This window comes from Euleptes europaea, chromosome 2 (genome assembly GCF_029931775.1).
Source record: "Euleptes europaea isolate rEulEur1 chromosome 2, rEulEur1.hap1, whole genome shotgun sequence".
NCBI lineage: Eukaryota > Metazoa > Chordata > Lepidosauria > Squamata > Sphaerodactylidae > Euleptes > Euleptes europaea.
Window position 1 is genome coordinate 83,777,103 of NC_079313.1, and position 24,557 is coordinate 83,801,659.

A 24,557-nucleotide genomic window follows, 5' to 3' on the forward strand; every position below is an offset into this window, starting at 1 on the left:
CGGTTGCTGTGCTGACAGTGTGCATGTGGGCATTTTATTTTTAATAAATGTTTTATAATTTTTAATGCTGAAAGCTGTTTTCTGTGCCACATAGACCTCCACCATTTCAGACACACTATTTTAAAACAATTGCTAGGAGAAGGGGAGGATCAGTCAATTTGCAAGCTGCTACTCTCCCAGAGGTATGTAAGAGCAGTAAGATGTCCTTGTGGTAACTAGATGCCATGTAGAGGGAGACACAGGCACTGGGCAAGGCCTTAGAATGGGAACACAGGGAAGGGAAGCTGGGAGCCCTGGTCCTCTCAGCAGGTAGTACCTATACAGGCCAGGTGATAGCAGTGGTTGAACTGAAAGAGGGAGGGAAAAATCTCCTCTGAGGGTTGGAAAAGCCAGGTGGGTGGCATGAGCCTGGTGGAGACCTTGGATAGCCACTGATGCCCAGACACCTTGGAGGGCAAGACAAAACAGTGCCTGAAGCTCAGTAAGGCTGTTCTGCCATGCTGCTTCCCCGCAGAAATGCTGAAATTCAGTTTCACAAAAATGCAAAGTCATGATTTGGAATGAGCTAAATAAATTGAATAGGTTTGAATACAATTATATAATTGTACTTTTTTCAAGCTCTAGGTTTTTACATAATCTGGAATTTCTTAATAAAGAATGGGTTTACAATGGAGAAAGTAGTGGGGAGATATGAATCTATAACACACCCATCCCCAGCTCATGAGGTGAAAAGGATGTCACAGGGATGATCTGTAGGCACAATCTTGAAAATACGTACAGCATTCATCAGTGCTGCTAAGAGAGAAAAGAATGTATAATTGTGGAGCCCTTGACTTGTTACAGATGAGTCTCTTGGGGCATGGAAACCCGTCAGAGTCTGAAATACCTGGACTCTTGTACAATATTTTTACCGGGAGATGGAAGTCATAAAAGAAATCAGATGTGCTCCACATTCTCAAACTGAAGACAGCACGGGTACTATGGAAATATGCTCGATTTCCCAACAAAACCCTTCAGCATTGTTGCACAACTGACTGTTTGAGAGAGCTTTGTACAACAATTTACAGAGTGGTCTGGTACTGGGAGTCCCGCAGGGCTTGGCCTTCAGACTGTCATGTGCACAAAAGTGCAGAAAGAAAAATACATGTGTGCACATTGACACACATACACATGCATACACATGCAGAGATGAAGAACTCTGCATATAAATACATTTGGTGACATAGTGCTATAAACTCTTGAGCCAATAGGGACTGGCTCTCGTAAGTGCATGGCTCCAGGTGCGTCCACACCAGCGGCATTTGCTATGCCTCCGCCATCGAGGAAGTGGGGAAAAGCAAGAAGTGTAGGGGTTTCTGAAGGTCAGCTCGTTAAGTGCAGTCTTTATTTCTTCAGGTTGGCTAATTTGTTTACATCCAAGGCAGGGCAGACAGACAGAGAGGTGAGCTGCCTTTCCTGAAGAGGATTGAACATCATGATTGAGCCTCTTTATTGCTTTGGAATAAGCTGACAAACGATGTTTTGCAGGTGATTTAGAAATGGGGGTCAGTTTAGGGGGAGAGTGTGGTTTAGGGTAGACAGGCTTAGGGTAGGCAGGCTTGGGGTGGGAGGGTGGCTTATGGGGGAAGGGCACTTTAGATGGGGGAGGCTTCTTAGGAGTGGGAGGCAGTTTAGGGGTGGGTAGTGCCTTAGGAGTGGAGGGCACTGGTTCAGTGGTAGTTGGAGGCTGCTCAACATTTTTCATGTTGGTGTCAGAAGTGATTAAACCATCAGATGAAGGAAGTTCTGAGTAGAAGATTTGTGTAGTTCCTGTTTCTGGGGAGGCAGGAGTGGGAGCCAAGCTTATGTGAGGAGTAAATCCTGTTGCCAAAGAGGCATCGGTTGCTTTTGTCTGCAACTCTGGAGATGTTTTAAGGTCCAGGTCTGAAGTTGGCTCTAGGGCAGAGGTAGGACTTTTGGTTGTGGGGGATTCAGGTTCTGCTTCTGTGGTGGGTTTAGGACTTTCTGCTGCGGTGGATGTTGGACCTGGCGAGGCAGGAGTGGGATCCATGTGAGGAGTAAACCCTGTTGGGAAAGAGGCATTGGTCGCTTTTGTCTGCAACTCTGGAGATGTTTTAAGGTCCAGGTCTGAAGTTGGCTCTAGGGCAGAGGTAGGACTTTTGGTTGTGGGGGATTCAGGTTCTGCCTCTGTGATGGGTTTGGGACTTTCTGCTGTGGAGGATGTTGGACCTGTTGTGATGGAAATTGATTTAGGGCTTGTGGTCAGGATGGCAGTTGGTTCCAGTCCCGTAGGCCCAGGGGATGCAGTGGTTCCTTCCAAGTCAACACTAGACACTGGCAGAAAACAGAAAGATTAACAAAGACTAGAAGCAAAATCTCTATGGCCAACTACAAAGCCACCCCCTAGCTCCAGAAGACCATGACTACAGAAATCAATCCGATCTTTTTCTTTCTCAAACATTTTTGTGTGGATGGCAAGGTTGCTCCTACTATGGGACAGAGTAAAACAGCTCTCAGGAAGTACATTTACGGTGCTCTTAAATAAATGGGACAAATTGTCAGGTGTGTTTTTAATGTATTGGGATATCATTTTAGTTTCTTGCAATCATCTTGAACTGAGAGCTACTTGTAATCAGAGCTGACATCAAAACAAATCACTGGAAACTGAGCGTATATCATCATTTTTGTAACTCATTTCTTAGGGATCACCTCATGGGTAGAAAAAATGGTCCTTTTCTCTTACCATTCCAAATATGAATTTAGCTATAGCTCGAATTCTTGGAAAAGGTGAAGACCATCATACCATTCCACCCTATTCAGCTGCCATAGCTGTACAGACATGACCGTCAGAATATGGCATCTGTAAGTTAATACACAGCTGCATATACATATGATATTTCTTGATATTTCATTGCTCAGTGTACCACTTGATGAGTCTCAGCTGAATGTGGAAACTATCTTAACTCAAATATAGTGGGTTTGTGGTGATATGAAGTGATCGAAACACTCTGCCTGTAGTGACTCTTTCACACATGCAAGTTGTTCCCAAAAGTTGAATCTCTGAGTGATTAACATCTATGTCAGAATTACCCTAAAGATGAGAGCACGTCCACACAACAGCTATCCATATCCCTCATACAACAAACACTGTTGAAAACATTAGAGTCTCTTCCCCCCTTCCCAAACTTATCTACACAGCCAAGAGAAAATCAGTGTGGTAAACTTGTTTTTACACTCCCATTGGTCATGGTGGAGAGGCTGGAGACTGGCACAGGCCCCAAACTTCAGCAAATATCGTAGGATCCCATATGACTGAAACACACCACCCTCTCCCTTGGACCGGAAACTAATGAATGTGGCAACTTCTTGGTTGCTTTCACACAGATGTGTTGCTCCACCTTGATTCTCAAACTGGAGCAAGTATTTTTGGAGCATCCACATGACATCATCTTCATTTCAAAGTTTTGCCTGCTTTGCACCAATGTTTAATACGTTATTTCCTGAAAGATCACAACCCAAGCAGGTTTGCATGCCGTGTGGTGATGATTTTGAAACCTCCCATCCACATCAGCACCATTTTGCTGCCATCGTTTTTTTAATGCAGATTTTTTTTAAGACAGTGGAATGCCCTCTAGCAGTGCAGGAGGGGAAAGGGGAGCTTGAAAGGCATCCATGAAGGAATGACCAGCAAAAATACACAGAATCCTCCTGTGCGGTTCCTCAGGCATATTTCCCCACCTTTGGCAAAGCCATACATCAAAATGAAAGAATGAATTTACTCCTCTTCCCAGGGAGGACAACTTTAACAAGGACAATCTTTGGTGAAGGATGCCAGGGAAGAAAACTGAACTCTTTGGTGACAAGATAGTCTGCATCTGTCAGCCTCCAGAATCAACTAGAAATACATTTGGCAGTTATTTGCCAGGAAGGGTGTTATTCTGGGGTGCAAACAGCTCACAACTGTCTGCCTCACCGGTATTCACATCAGAAGGACTGACTTCTCTAGTTCCATTCACTTACCACAGAGAGAGCCCTCACAGGAATAGCCATCAGGGCATTTTGAGCATGGTGATCCCTCCTCGTAAGGCTTATGACCAATTACATTCCCCCTAAAGATTAAAAGAACCACATGGAACATTTCCTCAGAGGACAGCTTTGACATGATGCAGATTAATACTTATAAAGGTATTTGTTTCTTGCATTAATAGCCTCACATACGAATGCTGTAAGACTTTGCTTTAACTACTTCTGTGGATCCTTAGAAGTGTTTTATCTATCACACTTTATACCATCATTCCTCCCAGGAACAGGGTGATGAACCTGGTTTCCCTCTCTTCCACTTTCTTCTCAAAAGAGCCCTGAAAGATAATGAGATCAGGGTTTCCTAGTGAGCTTCATGGCTCAAAAGGGGTTGGACCTGGCTCTCCCCAATCTCAGCATGGCACCCTCACCTCTGCAAGTATTATATACCGAATGTCAGTATTTTACTTGTGCTGATACTTGATTTCAATATTTTGTATTTTAAGTTAATGTTGACAGCTGGTGTTAGCCAGCACGCAAGTAATACAGTGTTAGATTCCATTTGACCACTGCCATGTTTCCTGTCCACCCAAGCGTACCTGGTCTTTGTTTTAACACTCTATGAAAGCCATCCCATTGGCTATTATAGCCATGGTGGTATGGAATACCATTTAGAGAGGGAGTCCACGAGCCTGACCTGCAGGCCTTGGGAAGGACTGTAAAAGCCTCTCCCCACCGGCCTTTCAGGGTGGCAATACTGTAGGGGCGCTTTCACACATGCCGAACAATGCACTTTCTATCCGCTTTCAATGCACTTTGTGAGTGGATTTTACTGTGTGAGAGGGCAAAATCCACTTGCAAACGATTGTTAAAGTGCATTGAAAGTGGATTGAAAGTGCATTATTCAGCATGTGTGAAAGCGCTGGTGGCCATCTTCTACCTAGTAAAAGGTGTTAGAACATGCATTCTTGTTGTTTCATTTCTGTGGTTTTAATTTTTTTTACAGTTGACTATTTGTAGTTGACTACTTTGAAGAGTGAAAAATGAGGCATAGAGTGAAGGAAATTATAAAAATTAAATTAAATGCTGCAGAGTAGGGATGCAGAAGAATTTGAGAGTTCACTAGCTGCACTCATACATGGGTTGTCAGCTCAGGTTCTTTTTAAACCATGGGCTAAAATTGTGGCTTGAAGCATGTCTGGCTTATAGATGAACTTTTTTTAAAAAGTGTCATTATTGATCCCTTGACAGTTCCTTTTTTTCTAACATGCAGTTCTTCTGACTTTGTTGTGGTGATGATTCAGAATGATTTTTCCTCAGTGGGTGCCAATTGTGAGGAGAAAATCTGCTGCTAGCACACCCTTCCCTCCTCAGAATGGAAAAGTGCACACAGATGCATTTTCTCAACAGTTTTACAGCTCATTCCTGAGCCTTGCAGCGGCCGGGGACAGCATAGCCGCGGCACCTCTAAAGAGGTTCCCTGGCTGCTGCAAGGCTTTAAAAAGCGATTTTTACAGTTAAGAAAAGAAAATGGGGCTTTCCCCCACCCCACCCCATAGAAAACCTGGTGCAGCAATGTGATCGCTGGAGGTTCCCGGGCTGGAAAGGCTTTGGAAGCTGACTCCCATCAGCTCTGCCCCCGGGAACACCCCCCACACACTGGCACCGCATTTCTCTTCCGGGATTTCGGTCCTGGAGAGACTGTGGCATTGGAGGAGCGGCTTTATAACTAGATTTTAAAACATTAAAATATGTGCAGCCTGCTTACCTATTAACGTCTTCAAGGCAACTAACAAAAAGTTAATCAAGAACCCAAACACACTAAAACCACACAAAACCAGAACTTGCAGAGCAGATATCAGATCACCTGGAGAAAATGGCAGCTTTGGCAATTGGACTCTATGGCACTGAAGTCGCCCCCTCCCCAAACCCCGCCCTCCTCAGGCTCTGCCCCCAAAACCTCCCACCAGTGGCAAAGAGGGACCTGGTCAACTACCCTCCATATTTCAGAGACTGGAGGGACCCACAGCAGGGCCTCCGACAAATTCGACATTAACTAATCCAAAAAAGATACCAAGAATAATCATAGTTCAATTATGGCTGACTTCTGAAGAGGATCTATGAAAACCATAAATTCCTATTCTCTACAGTCATATGCAACCATTTTTGCCAACCAGCTTGTTAAAGCATATCAGAAGTATACAGACACAATAAACACTTGAATAGTGGCTGCTGAAGACGGCATTGTGAATGGGAGAGAGTTATGACACATGGGATAAGGGTCAGATCCTTGGTGTAACGTTCCCTTTTACCTGTAGGTCAGGATCAGGGGACTCACTCAGGATCATGCTCTCACATTCATATAGGGTTGTCAGCTCTGGGTTGGAAAATACCTGGAGAATTTGGGGGTGGAGTCTGAGGAGGGCAGGGTTTGGAGAGGGGAGGGACTTCAATGCCATAGAGTCCAATTGCCAAAGCGGCCATTTTCTCCAAGGGAACTGAAATCTGTCACCTGGAGTTTAGTTAGAAAAGATTAGAATCTTTTTCCTTCTTATTATCAGCTGGCAATTAGCAAGGGAGATTCACTTGTACTTCAATTAGTGCAAAACTCACAGGTTGCTGGCACAAGAAGCCACCAAACATCACAAACTGTACTGCCATCCAGATTCATTGCATGCTGGACACGCACACGAATTTACTGGACTGCACCCCCGCCCCCAGCTGTGCTCCACTGTTACAGGTCTGCCACAACAGCTTTGCTCATCTGAGCAAAGCCTTCTTAAGGTTCCACCCTGCAAATGGGTAAGATTGATAGCTACCAGTAAATGTTGATTCTTTGTTGTATCCCCGCCTTGTGGAATGGCCTGCCTGAGGAGGTCAGGAAGGCTCCCACACTTCTGTCATTCTGCAAACTATGTAAAACAGAATCGTTCTGGAGGGCACATGAACACATGAAGCTGCCTTATACTGAATCAGACCCTTGGTCCATCAAAGTCAGTACTGTCTACTCAGACCGGCAGTGGCTCTCCAGGGCCTCAGGCAGGGGTCTTTCACAACACCTACCTGCCTAGTTCCTTTAACTGGAGATGCCAGGGTTTGAACCTGGGACCTTCTGCATGCCAAGCAGGGTGTTTTATAAAGGGAATAGGGCTATAGTTAGAATAGTTCAGGAAGGTGCTTTTATAAAGGGAACTGGACTGTAGACTATGCCCCTGTGTGTGGTATGTATTATCTATTTGTTGTATGCATTATCCTCTTCTTATTTGCATTGTTCTCTACCTTTGTAATTCCATTTTTGGTATTGCATGGCATATCATGCCTGATACTTTTTTGGTACTGCTTCTAATTTTGGTAATCCCAGTCCTATTGTATTACTTACTAGATCTCTCCAGCTATTGGACTGCATAGTTTTACACCATGCAATCCATCTTGACTCTCAGCAAGAAAGGCAAACTGTAAATACAGTAAATAAATAAATATACAACTGAACCGCTCCATCTCCAGTGCAAACAGATGTGGCTATGGCGCAATCCCAGGGTTGCTCTCTGTGCTTCATCAGGAGCAGTGCTGGGTTCTTCCAGGCCACATTGTTTCACTGTAAACAGGTGCATTCTGTTGTGGAATAGTTTACGCCACAGCTGAACGGACTGATTCAACTGCCAGCACAACAGCTGTGGATCTTCAGCCAGTACAAGAAAACAATACATCCAACAGAACGTTTCCCATGCTTTTCTTTCAGCAGAATTTGTATAGAGTTGTAAATGGTGGCTTATTGATCCAAATCTGATGGTTTCCTTGCATGTCCTTAACACATGTACATTTGTAGAAATATGTTCCCATTTCATTCATTTTGGTTGATCAGGACTAGAGTAACAGCCAGCACAGCCACAGCCCACATAGTGTGTGTGTGTGTGGGGGGGGGAGGGAATCACCCTGACCCCATGTGGTAAGGATTGTCCTTCGAGACTGGAATACCACAGCCCTCCCCCTTGGCACAAAGAAACTCACGGGGGTTCATAGTTGCAGACCACCAAGTGCATGTCAGTGTCATTCAGATTTTCCAGCGTTTTACAGAACTCTGTCCCACAGCCAACACGCTCACTGCTGGCCCAGACCACCTACAGCAGCAGAAAAAGATAATGTTACCATTGGTACTCAAGCTAACAGGTAACTCCACAGTAGACTTTTACTCTGGTATCAACACCATTTATTAACAGCTATTCTTAAGAATCTACATGGTTTCCCCCCTAAACGGTTGCATTTCCATTTTCCCTCTTTACAATGGTCCGTTTATAATGTTTCTTTGTTAAATTTCCATCACAATGACATTTCAGTCTTTCTAGAGTGAGCTGATGATAGCACAGTTCTCTCACCTGGTTTGATGATATGATTTGTGATGTAGTGGATGATGGTGTGCAATAAACAATCTTTCCATTTCCTGGCTAGTGATGGTGTGTAATCCCGCCTCTCTCCATTACTTGCCTGATCCTCCACCATAACCCACTCAATAATTAATCAGTTAATTAATTCCATTCTTTTATATAATATGTCAGTTTAGACATTACCCCTACTATCCCAAATTCTCTTAAACCAATCCAACATAGGATGTGGATTCAGCTCCTTCCAATATGAGGCCATGCAAACCGAGGCTCTAGTAGTTATATTCAAAACAATTTCCAAATCTACACCCTGAAATTTAGCTTCCAAATATCGCAACAGGATTATTTTACAATTCAATGCAATTGGTATCCCGTCAATTCCCACCTTGTGCAATGGCCTGAGGAGGTCAGGAAGGCCCCCGATGCTTCTATCATTCCACAGAATGTCCAAAGCAGAAATGTTCAAGAGGACATTTTAATAAAGGGATTAGAATTGTACTATAATGGAACATAGGGTTGCCAGCTCTGGGTTGCGAAATACCTAGAGATTTTTGCGGTGGAGCCTGAGGAGGGAAGGGTTTGGAGAGGGGAGGGACTTCAATGCCGTAGAGTCCAATTGCCAAAGCGGCCATTTTCTCCAGGTGAACTGAAGCCAGTGGAGAAGGACCTGGTAATGATAAGGTTTCGAGTCTATACCATATTGCCAGAGAAGACAGCATTGTGGGGACCTTACCAGTTTTCCCTTCCCAGGATTTTTGGTGGAACCAAATAAGATCTTTTAGATTCAAAGTTACATTTTTTGTTGCCCCATCATGATCTTATCATTCCAGTTCCAATTTTCCATTGCAGCAAACTTTACAGCTTGATAACCTCTAAGGGTAGATTTAGAAATAAAAACCCAATTTTGGAAAGGATATTAATCTTAATGGTAGAAATCCTACTTAACTGTGACAATTTCAAAATAGACCAAAAATGTAAACACCTGTTAACATATGAACTGTGTATGTCTGCATGGGTGCACACACAGCTATCTTTTTTAAAAGACAAAGAAGCTTCCCTTCCTAGAGCAGCAGCAATGGTGGAAGCAGGAAAGAGGTAAGTGTGATGTAATGACATTTCACCCAAATAACAGTGCAAGAATTTTCTACTTTCTTTTGTGAATTTTGGGTTTACACTCTGTGAATGCTCAGAGATGCTCAAACGTCTTTGATAGGTAGTCTGAGTAACTGCTGTTATCTTCTTCAATGGGGTTGTTCTATGGCAGATGTATTGGTTCATTCTCTAATAGAGAGGTAGAAGGTCACCAGAGGCGGCTGGTTAGGATAAAGAGGTGAAACTCTGAGTTTTGGTGTTAAAATGCACACGTGAGAAAAGTGCAGCCTGAACTGAGAATTCAGATGTCTTTTTATGTTTCCGTTTGGCTCTAACCTAAGGGCTGAGCTATAGAACTATTAAGCTGTGAACTATTAAGAACTTTTAACAAAGGATTCAAGGATCCAGCTGCCAAAATATAGGCTATGAATAGATTCTGGCGAGCTCAGTGAGCCCATACAGCTGGGGGTTTGGGCGCCGAATTTTTTTTGAAATTTAACCAATTACAATAAAATATCCTTATTTTAATAACAAACACTTTAAAAAACTCCATCGATTTTGTTGGAAAATTCACTCATTAAAAAAACATTGCTTCAGGGCCCCTCTGGGATTAGGAGCCCTGAAGCTTAAACTCCATTAAGTGTCATAGTTAGGGTTGACAGGTCCCTCTTCGTGGGAGATTTTTGGGGCTGAGCCTGAGGAGGGTGGGGTTTGGGGAGGGGAGGGACTTCAATGCCATAGAGTTCAATTGCCAAAGCGGCCATTTTTCTCCAGGTGATCTGATCTCTATCGGCTGGAGATCAGTTATATTAGCAGGACATCTGCTACTACCTGGCAGTTGGCAACCCTAGTCATAGCAGATCCGCCACTGCTAGCCGTTTAAGACCAGTGCCTGCCCACAGGGGTCATTTTACCACACTGGGTAGGTGAAGTTCTCTGAACAGCTTCAGAAGGTGGCTATCCATTGCACAGGGACTAGATGTGTGTGTGTGTAAAGTGCCGTCAAGTCGCAGCCGACTTATGGCGACCCCTTTTTGGGGTTTTCATGGCAAGAGACTAGCAGAGGTGGTTTGCCAGTGCCTTCCTCTGCACAGCAACCCTGGTATTCCTTGGTGGTCTCCCATCCAAATACTAACCAGGGCTGACCCTGCTTAGCTTCTGAGATCTAACAAGATCAGGATAGCCTGGGCCATCCAGGTCAGGGCACACCAAATAGAGACATTACTAGTAGAACACTGACAAGAAAAAATGTTGTTTTCTTAGTTGTTTGGGAGCCCCCATAAGTACTTCTCTTGAGACAAAGCTGGGGGGGGGGGATGATAGTTTGCTGAAATCTTGGTCATGACTGAAGGCTAAAACCAGAACTTTAGGAGGTCAAAAGAAGAGACCATACCACTTCCAACACTCAGTTGTAGAATGCCATTTATATCGTTCTAGACAATGGGGCCTATCACCGTGGAGTTTGTTGATTTTGTACAGTTAGTGCCATTTCTCAGTCATTGACCTAACCTCCAATAAGCATGTGATATAGTCAGATACCTGGGTATAATGGCCACACATCTCCCCCTCTGCGCATGTTAACGTGGTCATATTATAATGCTGGTACTCATTGTACCAGTTTTCCACTGCACTCTTCACAGACAAGTCACCAGTCATGGCAAAGAGGTTCTCGCCTCGCCAGCCACGCTCCTTGTTGTGTTCCCAGATGCATTTCGTTGCGTAGTCTTTGGCAAACGTTTCCAGCTCTGGATCCCAGCTCTGAAATCAGGACAAACCAAGACGTCATCACCATGCAGACAGGCTTTTCATATTTGCCAAAGCCAGGGGTGAGCAGTGCCTACTGAAAATCAGTCTGAGTATCTGGCATGCATAGCAATCAGGCCGGCTGGTGCTTTTCCCAAGGTGAGCAAGCAGTTCTCATAACAAGAGGAAATGGAGGTCAAGAATCCAAATAGTCCAAGCTTCAATAATTTGCACTTTTTTTTATAGCCATCCCAATTACACTTTTACCTCACATTCTAACTTGTTCAGAGATCCCAAGGAAGAGTGAACAGCAGCCACAGGGAACCATCCCAATATTATCTACCGATTGAAAAACGGGATTCTGAGCTCTGAACTCCTTCAGCTTCCTTTGCAAATTCCAACTAAAGAGAAATATGACTGCAAATCAGAACGCAGCGTCAATGGAAGCTGGAAGTATTCTAAGCATTGCTTTGTCCCGTTTAACCACTGAATCATGGAGGCGCTAAAAACAGAAGATACTTGCCCAGGATTATATCACCATATATGAACGTTTATACACATTTAAAGTCACTAATACTGAGGCACCACTTTTTAAATAAAACAAAAAAAATATTAAACCCGATAAGCTTGAAACTGACAGCTGATCTATACATTATGCAGAATGAAGTAGAATAATTCTGGAGTGACCGCTTCAAGCGGCAGTGCAAGTAGAGTCTTTCATTTTTTAATGGGCCCGCTAGGTTTTAAAAAAACTTTCTAATAAACCAGAATTTCAACAAGAAATGTTTCGCATAGCCTTCTTCTGCATGTTCTAGTCTACTGCATCCAAGAAGCTTTTTACAAGGGGGAACATATAAAAGTATATAGTCCTGGGTATAGTAAACTAGCATCTGAGGCTACAGTCCAGAAGTCTCACAATCTTCCACTTCATTTGGCACGATGTGCAGAGTGACTTCTAAGCCTGCAGCAGAGCAGAGAATAACACCCCCTTCCAACCATGTTAGGAGGTATGCATAGTAAATACGGAGAACTCCTCCCTGCTGAGAAGAGAAAGGCATGCCCAGTTTAACAGCTGTGCTAGGCTAAAGCCAATACAAACATCTGGAAAGCTTGTTACTTAACAGAAACCAACAGCTGCTTGCCAACAGATCCCTCCAGTGCAGTGATGGACAGTCCCTTCTTCTCCAGCTGTGCTCCACAGGCTACTTAGCAGCAGTTACTAAGCATGAAGAGAAGAATTTGAGTCCAGGAAGATAAGGAGGGATAGAAATGTTGTTAATAAATAAATATATGGAGAGGTGTTGGGAACATTGTGATACAGAGTCAGGTGGGTTTTTTTTTTTTTAAGGAGGTATCCATGATTCTGAGCATCATCCAAAAAAAGCCAAGCGAAGAAACAGGCCTTTGACTAACAGGCTCCAAGGCACACAGGCAAAGCTTTCTTGAAATTAGTCACTTGGCTGGCTGCTTATGAGGTGGAGATGTCATTTATTTAAACAGGAGGAGAAAGACATTTGCTTTGATGGAGGTGGATGAAACTGTTCTGGTTCCACTCCACTTCCAAGCATGAGACTCAGAGCTGGTCTAGACATGACACTTGCCACAGGGACAGGATCGCTGGGATGTGTTTCCCAGGCTACCCCGGCAACACCACGTCACTAAGTCCACCTGTGAATACAGATAAGGGTGAGCTGGAAATGCAGCATAAGGATGCCAGTTGTGATGGCAAGAGGGACAGAAACTCCACTCCTTCACAGATTCTTTAAAATGTTTTTCCCCCTGCACAGTGATTGGACATTGTTATTAATAATAATAATTTATATAGTGCCATCAGTATACGTGAAGCTTTAATAAGCTTCATATGAGGGGGAAGCATATGTTTAATTTCTACTTCCTACGCTGTAAAATTACTGTATTTTAATAGTAGAAAAGAGCAAGAGTCCAGTAGCACGTTAAAGACTAACAAAAATATTTTCTGGCAGGGTAGGAGCTTTCGTGAGCCTCAGCTCACTTCTTCAGATACGAAAGCTCATACCCTGCCAGAAAATATTTTTGTTAGTCTTTAACGTGCTACTGGACTCTTGCTCTTTTCTACTACTGCAGACAGACTAACACGGCTACCCACTGTGTATTTTAATAGTCCATTAATATTTTACTTGGTGGAGATTAGACAGATATTTAAGCTCCTCACACTATTCCATTGTGTACTAGACAATATCTACATTTTATAATGACAAAAGGCCCAATTATATCAAAATCCTCTGATTTTTAAACAAAATAAATATCTGGAATTTTATTCAGCACAGACAGGGTCCTTTGGGCATGCTCAGAAGTTTGAAGGTAGGGTCTTCAGAGCTTAAGAGTGCATTGCATGAATCTGTGGATTTCAAGGAAATTATGAGTAAAATGGGGGGTATAGCATGGAATTTTTAGATTTGAACATTAAAACTCCTATAGATGACTTTCGATCACAGTTAATTAAACTCTCAAACCAAGGCTTCGTTTACATATGCAGCAAGAAGAAGTGGTAGTATACTGAAATGACAAGTGGGGACCCATAAAAAACTTGCAGGCAGGGTGCAACCCTTCCCCTCTTTGCTTCCTTCCTTCTCCTCTAGGGTTGCCAGCTCTGGATTGGGAAATACCTGGAGATTTTGGGGGCGGAGTCTGAGGACGGGGTTTGGAGAGGAGAGGGACTTCCAATGCCATAGAGTCCAATTGCCAAAGCAGCCATGTCCTCCAGGTGAAGAGCTGATCTCTATCGGCTGGAGATCAGTTGTAATAACCCCCCATTTTTTAAACTTTTTTTTAAACCCATAAGTGAAGCACCCGGCCTTCCACAGCTCCCAACTACCTCCTCCCACCATCAATGAAGTAGCCAGACCTGCCACAATTCCTAGCCACCCACCACGGTCAGTGAAGCAGCTGGGCCTGCTGCAACTCCTGTCCACTCCCCACCATCAGCGACGCAGCCAGGCCCGCCATGGATTCTGCCCACCACTCTCCATCAGCAAAGCAGCCAGGTCTGCTGTGGCTCCTGTCCATCACCCCTTGTCAGCGACACAGCCAAACCCACCATGGATTTCCCCCCCCCACACACACACACACCATCAGCGACTAGGGATGCCAGGTCCCTCTTTGCCACTGTAGGTTTGCCAGGTCCCTCTTCGCAACCTGTGGGAGGTTTTTGGGGCGGAGCCTGAGGAGGGCAGGGTTTGGGGAGGGGAGGGACTTCAATGCCATAGAGTCCAATTGCCAAAGTGGCCATATTCTCCAGGGGAACTGATCTTTATCAGCTGGAGATCTGTTGTAATAGCAGGAGATCTCCAGCTAGTACCTGGAGGTTGGCAACCCTATCAGCGACACCGCAGGGCCCTCTGTGGGTTCTGGTCAACTCCCCTAAACCATCAGCATAGCAGCCAGGTCTGCTGTGGCTCTCATCCACCACCACCTGTCAGCGATGAAGCCAGGCCCTCCAAGGATTCCCACCGCCCACCACCATCAGTGATGCAGCCTACCCGCTGTGGCTCCTGGCTACTCCACACACCATTAGCAACGCTGCTGGCCCACCGAGAGAGGAGGAGATAGATGCGTTGGCAACCCTACTCCAGCCCCAAAGCTCCAGGAATTCCCCGACCCAGAGTTGGCAACCCCATGTAAGTGGAGGGTATCTGAATTAGGGTTGTTGGGCCACAGCCAACAGTTTTAATCCAGATTGCTTGGGAAAGAATGGGGGAGGGGAAAATGCCTGAAACTGACTCAGCTAATCCCTTACTGACCAAATTAATTATTGTTTGCTCTGTCCTGTAACCTTTATTCCATGGGTTCTTCACTTCTATGTTTGTTACCCTCCTCTTTGTTGCCCACTGTGATGAGATTAAGGAGAACTGGAGTGAGAGCTACTTTTGGGGTGCCTCCTCTGTTAGCAGTAGGCAATTATTCTCAGCGTTAGGAGAATGAGAAATTATCCCAGGATCATATGAATTGCTCACTAGAATCCCTGTTCCTGCAAGACTTTAAGATGTTGCGCTTTCATCTCACCGTTTTCCTGTTCGTAAAAGGGTTTTGAACAAATCAACTGTTTAATACATAGCCTCTTTTGCTAAGAAAGAGAGCCATACTGGGAATCCAGTTTAAATTTAGGAAAAGGATGTATGAGATGGTGGCATCCTATCATTGGTCAGAAAAAAAGTGATGTGATGCCATCATTTGACAGCAATCCATGTCCCCTGTGTAGAACACTTCAAAATGAATCTTAAATCATGTGTCCATTTCAGTGTATGACAAACATACTTTTGTTAAAGATTATACCAAAGGTTTTTTTTCTTATGTGAAAAAGTCCCAATGTTTTTAAAGATGTGTAAAGATCCACATATTCTAATTTATTTCCTCATTTTATTAAAACATTTTAACCCTACATACAGTTTTATAATATCCCACTTGGCCCCTGTATTAAGACAAACATCCATAATTTAACTGGTAGGCTATATCAGATTATTAGGCCTTGGAAGGCAAGGACAAGTTGCTAGCTAAACCATTTCAGGCAAATTTGTTCTGATGGTGTTGTATCTTACTCCATTTTCTGGCAGGCTGCTTTATGGCGGATTTACAATAGTTTTTCAACAGTGTGGTTCAGCAAGAAACTCTCCTTTTCCATAAGTATCCAGTTTCTATTACAACTTTAAGAATGAAGTAGGTCCAAAGACAAAGTCAGAAATATATTTTGTTGCAATTTCTAAATTTTGTCCTGGATCTTCCAGATACTTCTTAAATTAGTGCAGAAGTAGCTTAGTTTAACGTTGTTTCTGTGGCCAAGATTGCATAAATAACTCAGCCCAAAGGCTGAGACTCAAGTAAACAATACCTTGCCTATTAATTAAAAAGGTAGTAAGATAGTAATTTAAGGCTAGTTTGTTGTCTAGACATAGCTTCCAAAATAGAGAGCTGAAATATACTTAACAGCCTTAAGGGATGTGTTGAACAGAATCATATAGTATTGTCAGCTGGATTTCAGATAGGGAAAAGCAGTGTTGATCAATGTTGTGTTCTAACTATAAGATTTCAAAATACATACTTCAGTCAAGACAAAAGCTGTACGAAGCAATTATTGCTACCGTATTTAGAGCTGGGAACTCTTTTCAAGCAGTTTTCTAGTATAAGTGCAATGGATGATAAAGGATGTAGAATGCTCATGAAGAAGTTCAAAACAGATGCACATTTTTAGTAAACTGGATGGGTCAATAAATTAGACAGTGGACTGTGTGATGATGTCCTGGCATAAGGGTTATACTGCCAAGCTGGTGGCAGGGCCTAACTGTACATCACTTTATCCTCATGTCCTACTATACCAGTGGTTCCCAACCTTTTTTTGACCAGGGACCACTAGGACTTTTTTGTTCGGTGCAGGGACCCCAAGGTTCAAAATAAAAATGCCGAGAATTTGAAAATAAACTTTAATCATAACTGTTAGTTAAACATTAAACTTAGAATAATATTTGAATATATATTTTTATAACAGAGAACTTTTAATTGAAAATATTAATTTATTATGGGTTTATAACTTTGTTTCGCGGACCTTAATTTAGTTCTCAGGGACCCCTGGGGGTCCACGGACCCCTGGTTGGGAACCAGTGTACTATACCAAAGACAGCACAGCAAGCCAGATTATCACAGGTATCTAATATGAAAAATCACAAGCTCAAACTTAAATACTCATTACATCTATGTCACACATATATTAAATCTAGCATAAATTATCTCACGTAGCGCATGTGTAGATGTTAAACTTATACAATGGTTCAACAGAAGAAAACATGTAATTTCTTCTTTCTTTTTTGTTTGACATTATCCTCATGTCCTCCATGGGTATGCTGTGAGTAAAGTTGCCAGGTCCCTCTTCACCACTGATGGGAGGTTTTTGGGGCAGAGCCTGAGGAGGGCGGGGTTTGGGGAGGGGTTTCAATGCCACAGAGTCCAATTGCCAAAGCGGCCATTTCCTACAGGAGAACTAATCCCTATTGGCTGATGATGAGTTGTAATAGCAGGAGATCTCCAGCTAGTACCTAAAGGATGGCAACACTAGCCATGAGGCATTTTGCTCACACATGCCTGGCAAGTTCCATACTTGGAAACAGGGGTGCCACTTACCAGCTGGAGATGTGAGATCTCCCACCCCAGCCCTCATTGCTCACTGCCTCTGTGGTAGCTTGTGGGAGGGGGGGAAATTAAAAATGGCCATCACCACAACAGCGTTATGTCACTTCTAGGGGAAATCTGGAAGTGACATCACTCCACTCAATGAGTCACCAGAAACTCTATGGCTGACGGCTCACCATAGAGTATTCAGCAATTCCTAGAGCAGAGTGATATTACTTCTCAGTTTGCCCCAAAAAGCAATTTTACATTATTTGCTGGCAGCACCTCTCCCTTGTCCCTGCCCCCACAGGCTCCTGCTGGTTACCAGCCACTGGCTAGCAACACTACTTGGAAATCAGTTCCCAAGCACATGAGGACCCAATTTGGACTGGGAAGCCATTGTTTGTCCCACTGGGGAAGCTTCAGTGCATGGTGGCTATACGTAAGTTTCAACAGGGCGAATATTAGCAGATTCCATCCTAACTGCCACCATTCTCCAAAGTATGCTGGGATTTGTATTTTGTAAGAGCCTTCCTTGATAAAGTTCTTTAGCACCCTTTACAGAACTACAATTCCTAGGGTTTGCTGGGAAGAAAGTATTATGATTAAACTAGATTGAGAGCCAGTGTGGTGTAGTGGTTAAGAGCGGTGGTTTGGAGCAGTGGGCTGTAATCAGGAGAACCGGGTTTGATTTCCCACTCCTCCACATGAAACCAGCTGGGTGACCTTGGGCTAGTCACACGTCTTCGAGCTCTCTCAGCCCCACCTACTTCATGGGGTGTCTGTTGTGGGGAGGGGAAGGTGATTGTAAGCCAGTTTGATTCTTCCTTAAGTGGTAAAGAAAGTCGGTATATAAAAACCAACTCTTCTTCTTCTTCTTTAGTCTGAGTTGGCATAGTACCCTTTCTTGCTAAAAGACCCAGTCAGAAGAATTTTTGATGAAGACAGCTTTGAAAGGATGGAAGAAAGTGTAAGTTGAAGCCATAGGACGTGTCATTTCCCCCTTTATGGGGCTGTGACACCTTTCTATATAGGCTCTGAGTGAGGCTGACACAGCAGGCCCAACTTGTGTTTATTATTCCCCTTTCTGTGTTGCAGAGCCAGGTTCCATATACAGGCATCCAACAGCTGTGTTTCTTGTTCCATTAAAATATGGGTTGGCCAGCATAGCTCAATGTATATGAGCATTGCTATGGTAACCAAATTTGCTGACCCAAACAAAAGTAAAAAGTGTGACTTCAGAGTGGGAATTGGCAACATGTGAAACAGACCTGGGGACCAAAAATCTTGCCGTAAAAAATAGTGTTGAAACTGATGAAGAAGACAACATTAGCCTCCACAGTTTTGGCTGAGAGGAGCATTTCCAGAGGGCATCTTCCTTTGAAACCAGTAGTACCAGACAGGAAGTGGACAAGGGCATCTCTAGGAACAGGTACTGATCAGCATCAGGGTTTAGCGCATTGTCTGGGCACAATGGATGCTTGCCATGTCCTCCATTCTGATCCTGCCACTACATGTAGATTAGGGGTGATGAGCTCAGGAACTGGTGCAGTCCCTATTGTGTATTACAAGTGGGATTGAACCTGATCCTCCTGAGGCACTCACAATGCACACAGGAATTGCCAGCTGGCAGTGGCCTTGCAATATCAGCAAGCCTTTCCTGTACTTTAGACCAGCAGTGAAACAAAATATACCTCCTCTTACCATGATCTCATTTTGTTCCAAAAATATGAAGGGGTTCATACAGTCTTTCCTGTAGACTGGTCATTTCCCACAAGAGTCACTGCAGAACATCACTGAAAGTCGGGTCAGCTTCTGCATCGCATATCAGGATCTGTTACTGTTTGTGCTTGACTTTCTCATTTGGCGGTTTGTTTGTTTCAGGCAGAAGCACAGACAGGAAACAAGTTCTGTACAGTTGGTCCTGGCAGAAATCTTGCTTGATCCCCCTTTTGGGCTATTGTCCTACTTCTCCTCTCCCATTATCAGAGTGTTTCTCTTTCCCCCTGTGTGTTTTTCAGATTCAGTTTGCATCTTTGTACCCATATAGCCATTCATCGCAATTTACATCATTGGTCTCTGCTCATTTCTTTCAGCAAAGGTTAAACTGGAGCTATTGTTATCTGGAGGCTAAGAGACTTAAAGTGTATTCTCACACATGCATTTCATTGCTCAGTGACTGCATCATCATGTAATGACTGGCGTCACTTCAAATACAATTTTGGGAGGGAGCAGCCATTGTTAGGCAGCTGCAGTCAAAACAACATTGTTTTGTGGCATCTTAAAAACTAAGGAATTTATTGTGGCATAAGCTTTCATGAACCAGAATCCACTTCATTGGATGCAAAAATAATATTTTTCACTAAGAGCAGTTTGTACATTCATTTGTGAGTCACCAAATGGCAGACCATGGAGTGATTTCCATGCATGTGTGAATCAGCCCCAAGAGGTAATGTGGTTCAATTAGCAAACAAAACAAAAAGCAACGAATTAAGGATGAGTTTATTCCTTAAGGTATTTATACGATGATTGCACCTATCACTTTGTAATGCAAGTGCAAAAAATCGCTATCCTGAATCATCTATTTTGTAGTTAGTCATCATGGATTATTGCCACCCATCATACAAAGTAGTTTCCCAATAATGAGAACTAAGCTAGGAGATGATTAGTTTGATGTGGGCTGGCTGTCACATGCCATCTGATGATTCAGCATTGGTGCTAAATCTAAATTTAACACTTAAAAAATTAATTTGTCTACCCACAAATTACGCTGTAACTAGGGGCAGGTAGAGCCTTCCCAAAAAGGAGGTGCTACAAGTTCCACCTACCCTAGCAAGCCTTTTCTACCATTTTTTCTTTGCCTGAGTCTGCCTAACCCAGGTTCTTCCTATCTGCTCCAACTCTGGTCATGGAGTTCCTTCATGTGAACGGTGACAGCTAAATTGATCTTCCTTGTTCAGAAGCAATAGGCCTCTGCATACTATAAACAAAGGGGAATGTTGTTATCCTCATGCTCTGTTAGTACGCCCCTCAGAGGTATGTGGCAAGCCACTGTTGGAAACGACCAGAGTCCTAAAGCAGGACACAAGTGACTTGCCCACGACTGCAAATGAAGCAAAAGATACAGAGAGGCTTTGAGAGTCAACTATCAAACCAGTCCTATGACCTCACCATTTGCTGCTTCAACATTCATTTTACAGGCAGCAAACTACAGTTAGAGTCTTCCTTATCCAGACATCCCATATACGGACTGCTCTGAAAACCAGACCCTTTCAGCCAGTGTGCATTCGCATCCATGCTGTCTGCTTTCAATGTTTCCTCTCACCTGAAAAAAATAAAATATAGCGTACACTGCATCGTAGGTGGAGACTGAAAGCCTGCCGTTGTTAGTTTGTTCGTTGTTCGTTGTTGCTGTTGTTTAACAGCTGATACAGGTATTCTGGTGAGATAGTTACACCTTTGCTTTCTGATGGTTCAATGTACACAAAATAATTAAAATATTATTTAAAACTACATCCAGGCTATGTGTATATAAAGTGTATATAAAACATAAATGAATTTGGATCCCATCCCCAAGATATCTCATTATGTATATGGAAAAATTCCAAAACATTCCAATGTACGGAAAGATCTGAAATATGGACCACTTCTGGTCCGAAGCAGTCCGGATAAGGGATTCTCAACCTGTACGGAGGATGAGAGATGCAACTTTCCCAAGGCCACCAGGTAAGTTCAAAGCAGTGGTGGGCATGAGCCTCCAATTTTTTGAAGACCCAAAACATTTCCCTTTCAATTAATTTCCCCCAAACTAATTTTCCCCTATAGATTCCCTTCAGTTTATCCCCCAAGTCATATAAATTATCCGTTAAACACTCACCTTCCCAGTCCCAGTTTCTTCACTCATGGGTCTTTTATGCATGGCTGTTTCACTCGCCGTCACCCCTCTGGCGACTTTGGGTCTTTGTTTGGATTATGCATGCCGTTTCCAATCATCAAAGGTCACCTCGCTCTCCTCCTGAGTTTCCCCACGTTTTGTCCACGCTTTCAAATTCGAGATAAAACAGGTCTCTGAAAACGCGGGCAAAACACAGGGAAACGCAGGGGGAGAGCGAGGTGACCTCTGATGTTCGGAAATGGCATGCATAATCCAAACAAAGACCTGAAGTCATCAGAGGGGTTACTTCGTGTAAAGCAGCCGTGCATAGAAGACCCTTCTCTCCCAGAGCTCTCTTTTAGTGCAGCCCAGTTCTTTTTCTTTGCTCTCCCTTCTCTTGCTTAAAAAGGTGGGATTCAGACCTGATTTAATAATGATGCTAGTGGTGGGGGGCAACTTAACTGTGTTAGTTTTTGGGTTGCCAGGTCCTTCTTCGCCATCGGCGGGAGGTTTTTGGGGTTGGAGCCTGAGGAGGGTGGGGTTTGGGGAGGGGAGGGACTTCAATGCCATAGAGTCCAATTGCCAAAGTGGCCAGTTTCTCCAGGTGAACTGATCTCTATCAGCTGGTGATCAGTCATAATAGCAGGAGATCGCCAGCTACTACCTGGAGGTTAAGCGAAACAAAAACAAAAAAACCCTGGAGGTTGGCAACTCTAGTGACTTTGCACATATCCAGCATTTCATCTAAACTGGGCTTCTGCTGCATGTACAAAGTGACTGCGGATACAATGTTAGCATGCCACCACAACAGCCACCTGGGCTCAGGACCTCTGGCATACTAACATCGCTTGGGTAGCCACTGACGGCCCAGTTCCAATGAAATGTGAAGCCATACAAGTAAGCTGTTTTACTCCACCAGCAACAGTTTTAAATCAGGCCTCAGTGAGCAAAGGGAAATTGCAGAATTTGAAATTGGCAGCTGCTGCCCAATCAGCAGCCATCTGGCGGCCTCCACTGCAACCTGCCCCCCACGATGCTCTCCTCCAGGCCCCCCCTCCACTTAAAAATCCGCTGCAGCACTCTGGCTTCCATTGTTGGGGGAGGCAGGGGGTGGGTGCTGTGAATCTTTTTTATGTTCCACGTGACTTATACCACAGTCTTAAACAAATGAACAAAAAGATAGCAGCCAAGAAAGATTTCAAATGGTTTACAAACTGCCACCCAACCATAGATTATTCTAGCTGATATAGATTAGCCAAATTTAGATACTCTTAAAAATTAGAACTAGGTGTGTAAACATACAATTAAAAGGAAGGCTAAAAGTATATTGCCACTCCATTATATGAATTCACAATAACACCTCACTGGGAGTTTTTGCACTTCTTTTTTTTCTTCCTTTTTTCTTTTTTCTCTTAAACACAAACAGCAAAAGGTAACAATTCCCCATTCAAATTAAATATGTCAAGGTGTTGGGCAGGATGAATAGGAATGGTTTGGTGAAAAAAACAGAATGGAAAGAGCTGACTTAATTTGGAAGCTTTTGTTGCAGATTTTAGTGACTGTGATTAGAGGAGAAATAGGACAGTGGGGATGGTTTTGTTCATAAGTTCTGTGCTCTTTTTCTCTCCATCTCTGCATCAGTGGCATGAATTCAGCATAAGGGCCACAAAAGGGGTTGGTCCCCTTGCTGAACAGTAAACGCCTCTTTGCCCAATTTTGGGGAGTGCAGCCAAAGGGGAGATACGCATTCCACTGTTACAGAGAAGTGGTGCACGTTCAATTAAACGGAAAATGTTCTGTATGGGATATGGCTGCAGATTGTTACTCATGTTTGTCGCTTTTATTTCCTTTTAGAGGGCTCGATGAGCATTCCTACAAAATGCTGGGAATGAATGGAACATCAATAAAATTAAACCAAAACAAACTTTTTAAAAACCATACAAAAATCTGTGTAGGCATGTCTGGGAGTGAATACACTGAGTGCCACCCAGAGTGGTACACTGGCACCAGGGACATCACAGGCACTATCCAGTAGATCCCTGTGATATCTATATAACTGTGTTACAAGCAGGGTTGCAATAACAGTGGTGACACTAATTGGGGAGAGGGGGAAATCCCCTTTAGCAAGCAACCATGGCACAGCCTGAAGGGGAGAGTTCAGCTCTTAATCCCCTGCAGTTAATGAGTTACAAGCATGCAGCCACAACTAATCAATCAATCAGTCAGTCAGTCATTCAATCAATCAATCAATCAAATGTCTGTACAAGCCCAACGATAATCAAGTAGATCTGGTTCCTAAGCAGCTGTGTGCTCTGCGTTCAAAGGCAAAGGCTGGAGGGAACGGAAGAAAAGGAATTTACCCAAGCTCACATAGCAGCCCAGAACTGTGTCACAAAGAACTCTGATGATGTGTCCACACTTCCTTCTTTCATTTATAAACAGCCTAATTCACTACTACAGGTAAACTGTGAGATCCTTTCATTTAGGATACCTACTAAAGGAGCTAGTGCTACAGAGCCTGAGCCTCTTAAGCTGAACCTCTGAGCTTCAGTTTAATAGTACATCTGAGATAAAAAGAGATCACATTAGGTATAACAATTAATTGTCTGTAAAGCATACCAGGGAGCAGTAGGCAGGTCTACAGAGGTCATTGTGGGGGGGGAAAAACGAAGAAAAAAAAAACAAGCACAGCTTTCACACATCATTGTCTCGATGGTCAGATGCAGACACAAAGCAAAAGGAAGTCTGAAAAGTTCATTTTAAAAATGCAGAAGAAAAGCTGCTATTGCAAGATAAATAGGGGAGAGCTCTCTCTTCACTTTTTTTTCTGCGAAGGAAAACCTCTGAATTTTCATCCCAAAGGAAAGCCCAGGGGGCCCCCACAACTTGCTTACCATTTTCAGCATGTCTGCAGCTGGAGGAGAAACCTTTGAGCGATACTGATTGTGCAGGTCCACGATCAGCTTCTTGTCCTCCTCTGTAAAGGACCAGCTCAGTTCCATCGCTGTGAGCAACAGGAGGAGGAGGAGGAGGAGGGGAATCCGCAGGCCTGAGCTCAGCATTGTGGCACTGTCTTGTTTTAACAGCCCACGGGTCTGGCAGACAGCTTTAAATCCCTTCCCAGTATAAGGAACACCCAAAGCCCGAGATTGCAAGGAGGAAATTTATCTTTTTATTAGAATGCATTTCAGAGCCATAGAGGGAACACACCCATCTCACATAGTATCACTGATGGAAGAAGAATAATGGTCCTTAAGGGACGGTCAGGCAAGCCATGCCCATTCTCTGAAATCAATTGTGTGCACAAGACCTAC

At 43.6% G+C, this 24,557-nt stretch overlaps 1 protein-coding gene across 1 annotated transcript; it reads right to left on the reverse strand.

The window, feature by feature from the left end:
• Nucleotides 1–1,106: 1,106 nt before the first annotated feature.
• On the reverse strand, nucleotides 1,107–24,557 carry PI16 (peptidase inhibitor 16). Its single transcript, XM_056845391.1, has 6 exons — nucleotides 24,138–24,557; nucleotides 11,031–11,249; nucleotides 8,029–8,138; nucleotides 4,021–4,109; nucleotides 2,158–2,334; nucleotides 1,107–1,935 (listed from the first exon to the last, which is right to left on the reverse strand). The coding sequence occupies exons 1-6, from the start codon at nucleotides 24,303–24,305 to the stop codon at nucleotides 1,229–1,231; spliced, it is 1,470 nt and encodes a 489-aa protein (XP_056701369.1). The 5' UTR covers nucleotides 24,306–24,557; the 3' UTR covers nucleotides 1,107–1,228.

Bases quoted from the DNA above. Each gene is read 5' to 3' on its own strand.
- PI16 (XM_056845391.1), bottom strand. From the start codon at position 24,305: ATGCTGAGCTCAGGCCTGCGGATTCCCCTCCTCCTCCTCCTCCTCCTG. The intron at 8,139-11,030 runs GTATCTGACTAT...CTGCTGCTGTAG, and splicing joins TGTGTGGCCATTATACCCAG to GTGGTCTGGGCCAGCAGTGA. The intron at 1,936-2,157 runs GTCCTACCTCTG...CCTCTGCCCTAG, and splicing joins TGAATCCCCCACAACCAAAA to AGCCAACTTCAGACCTGGAC.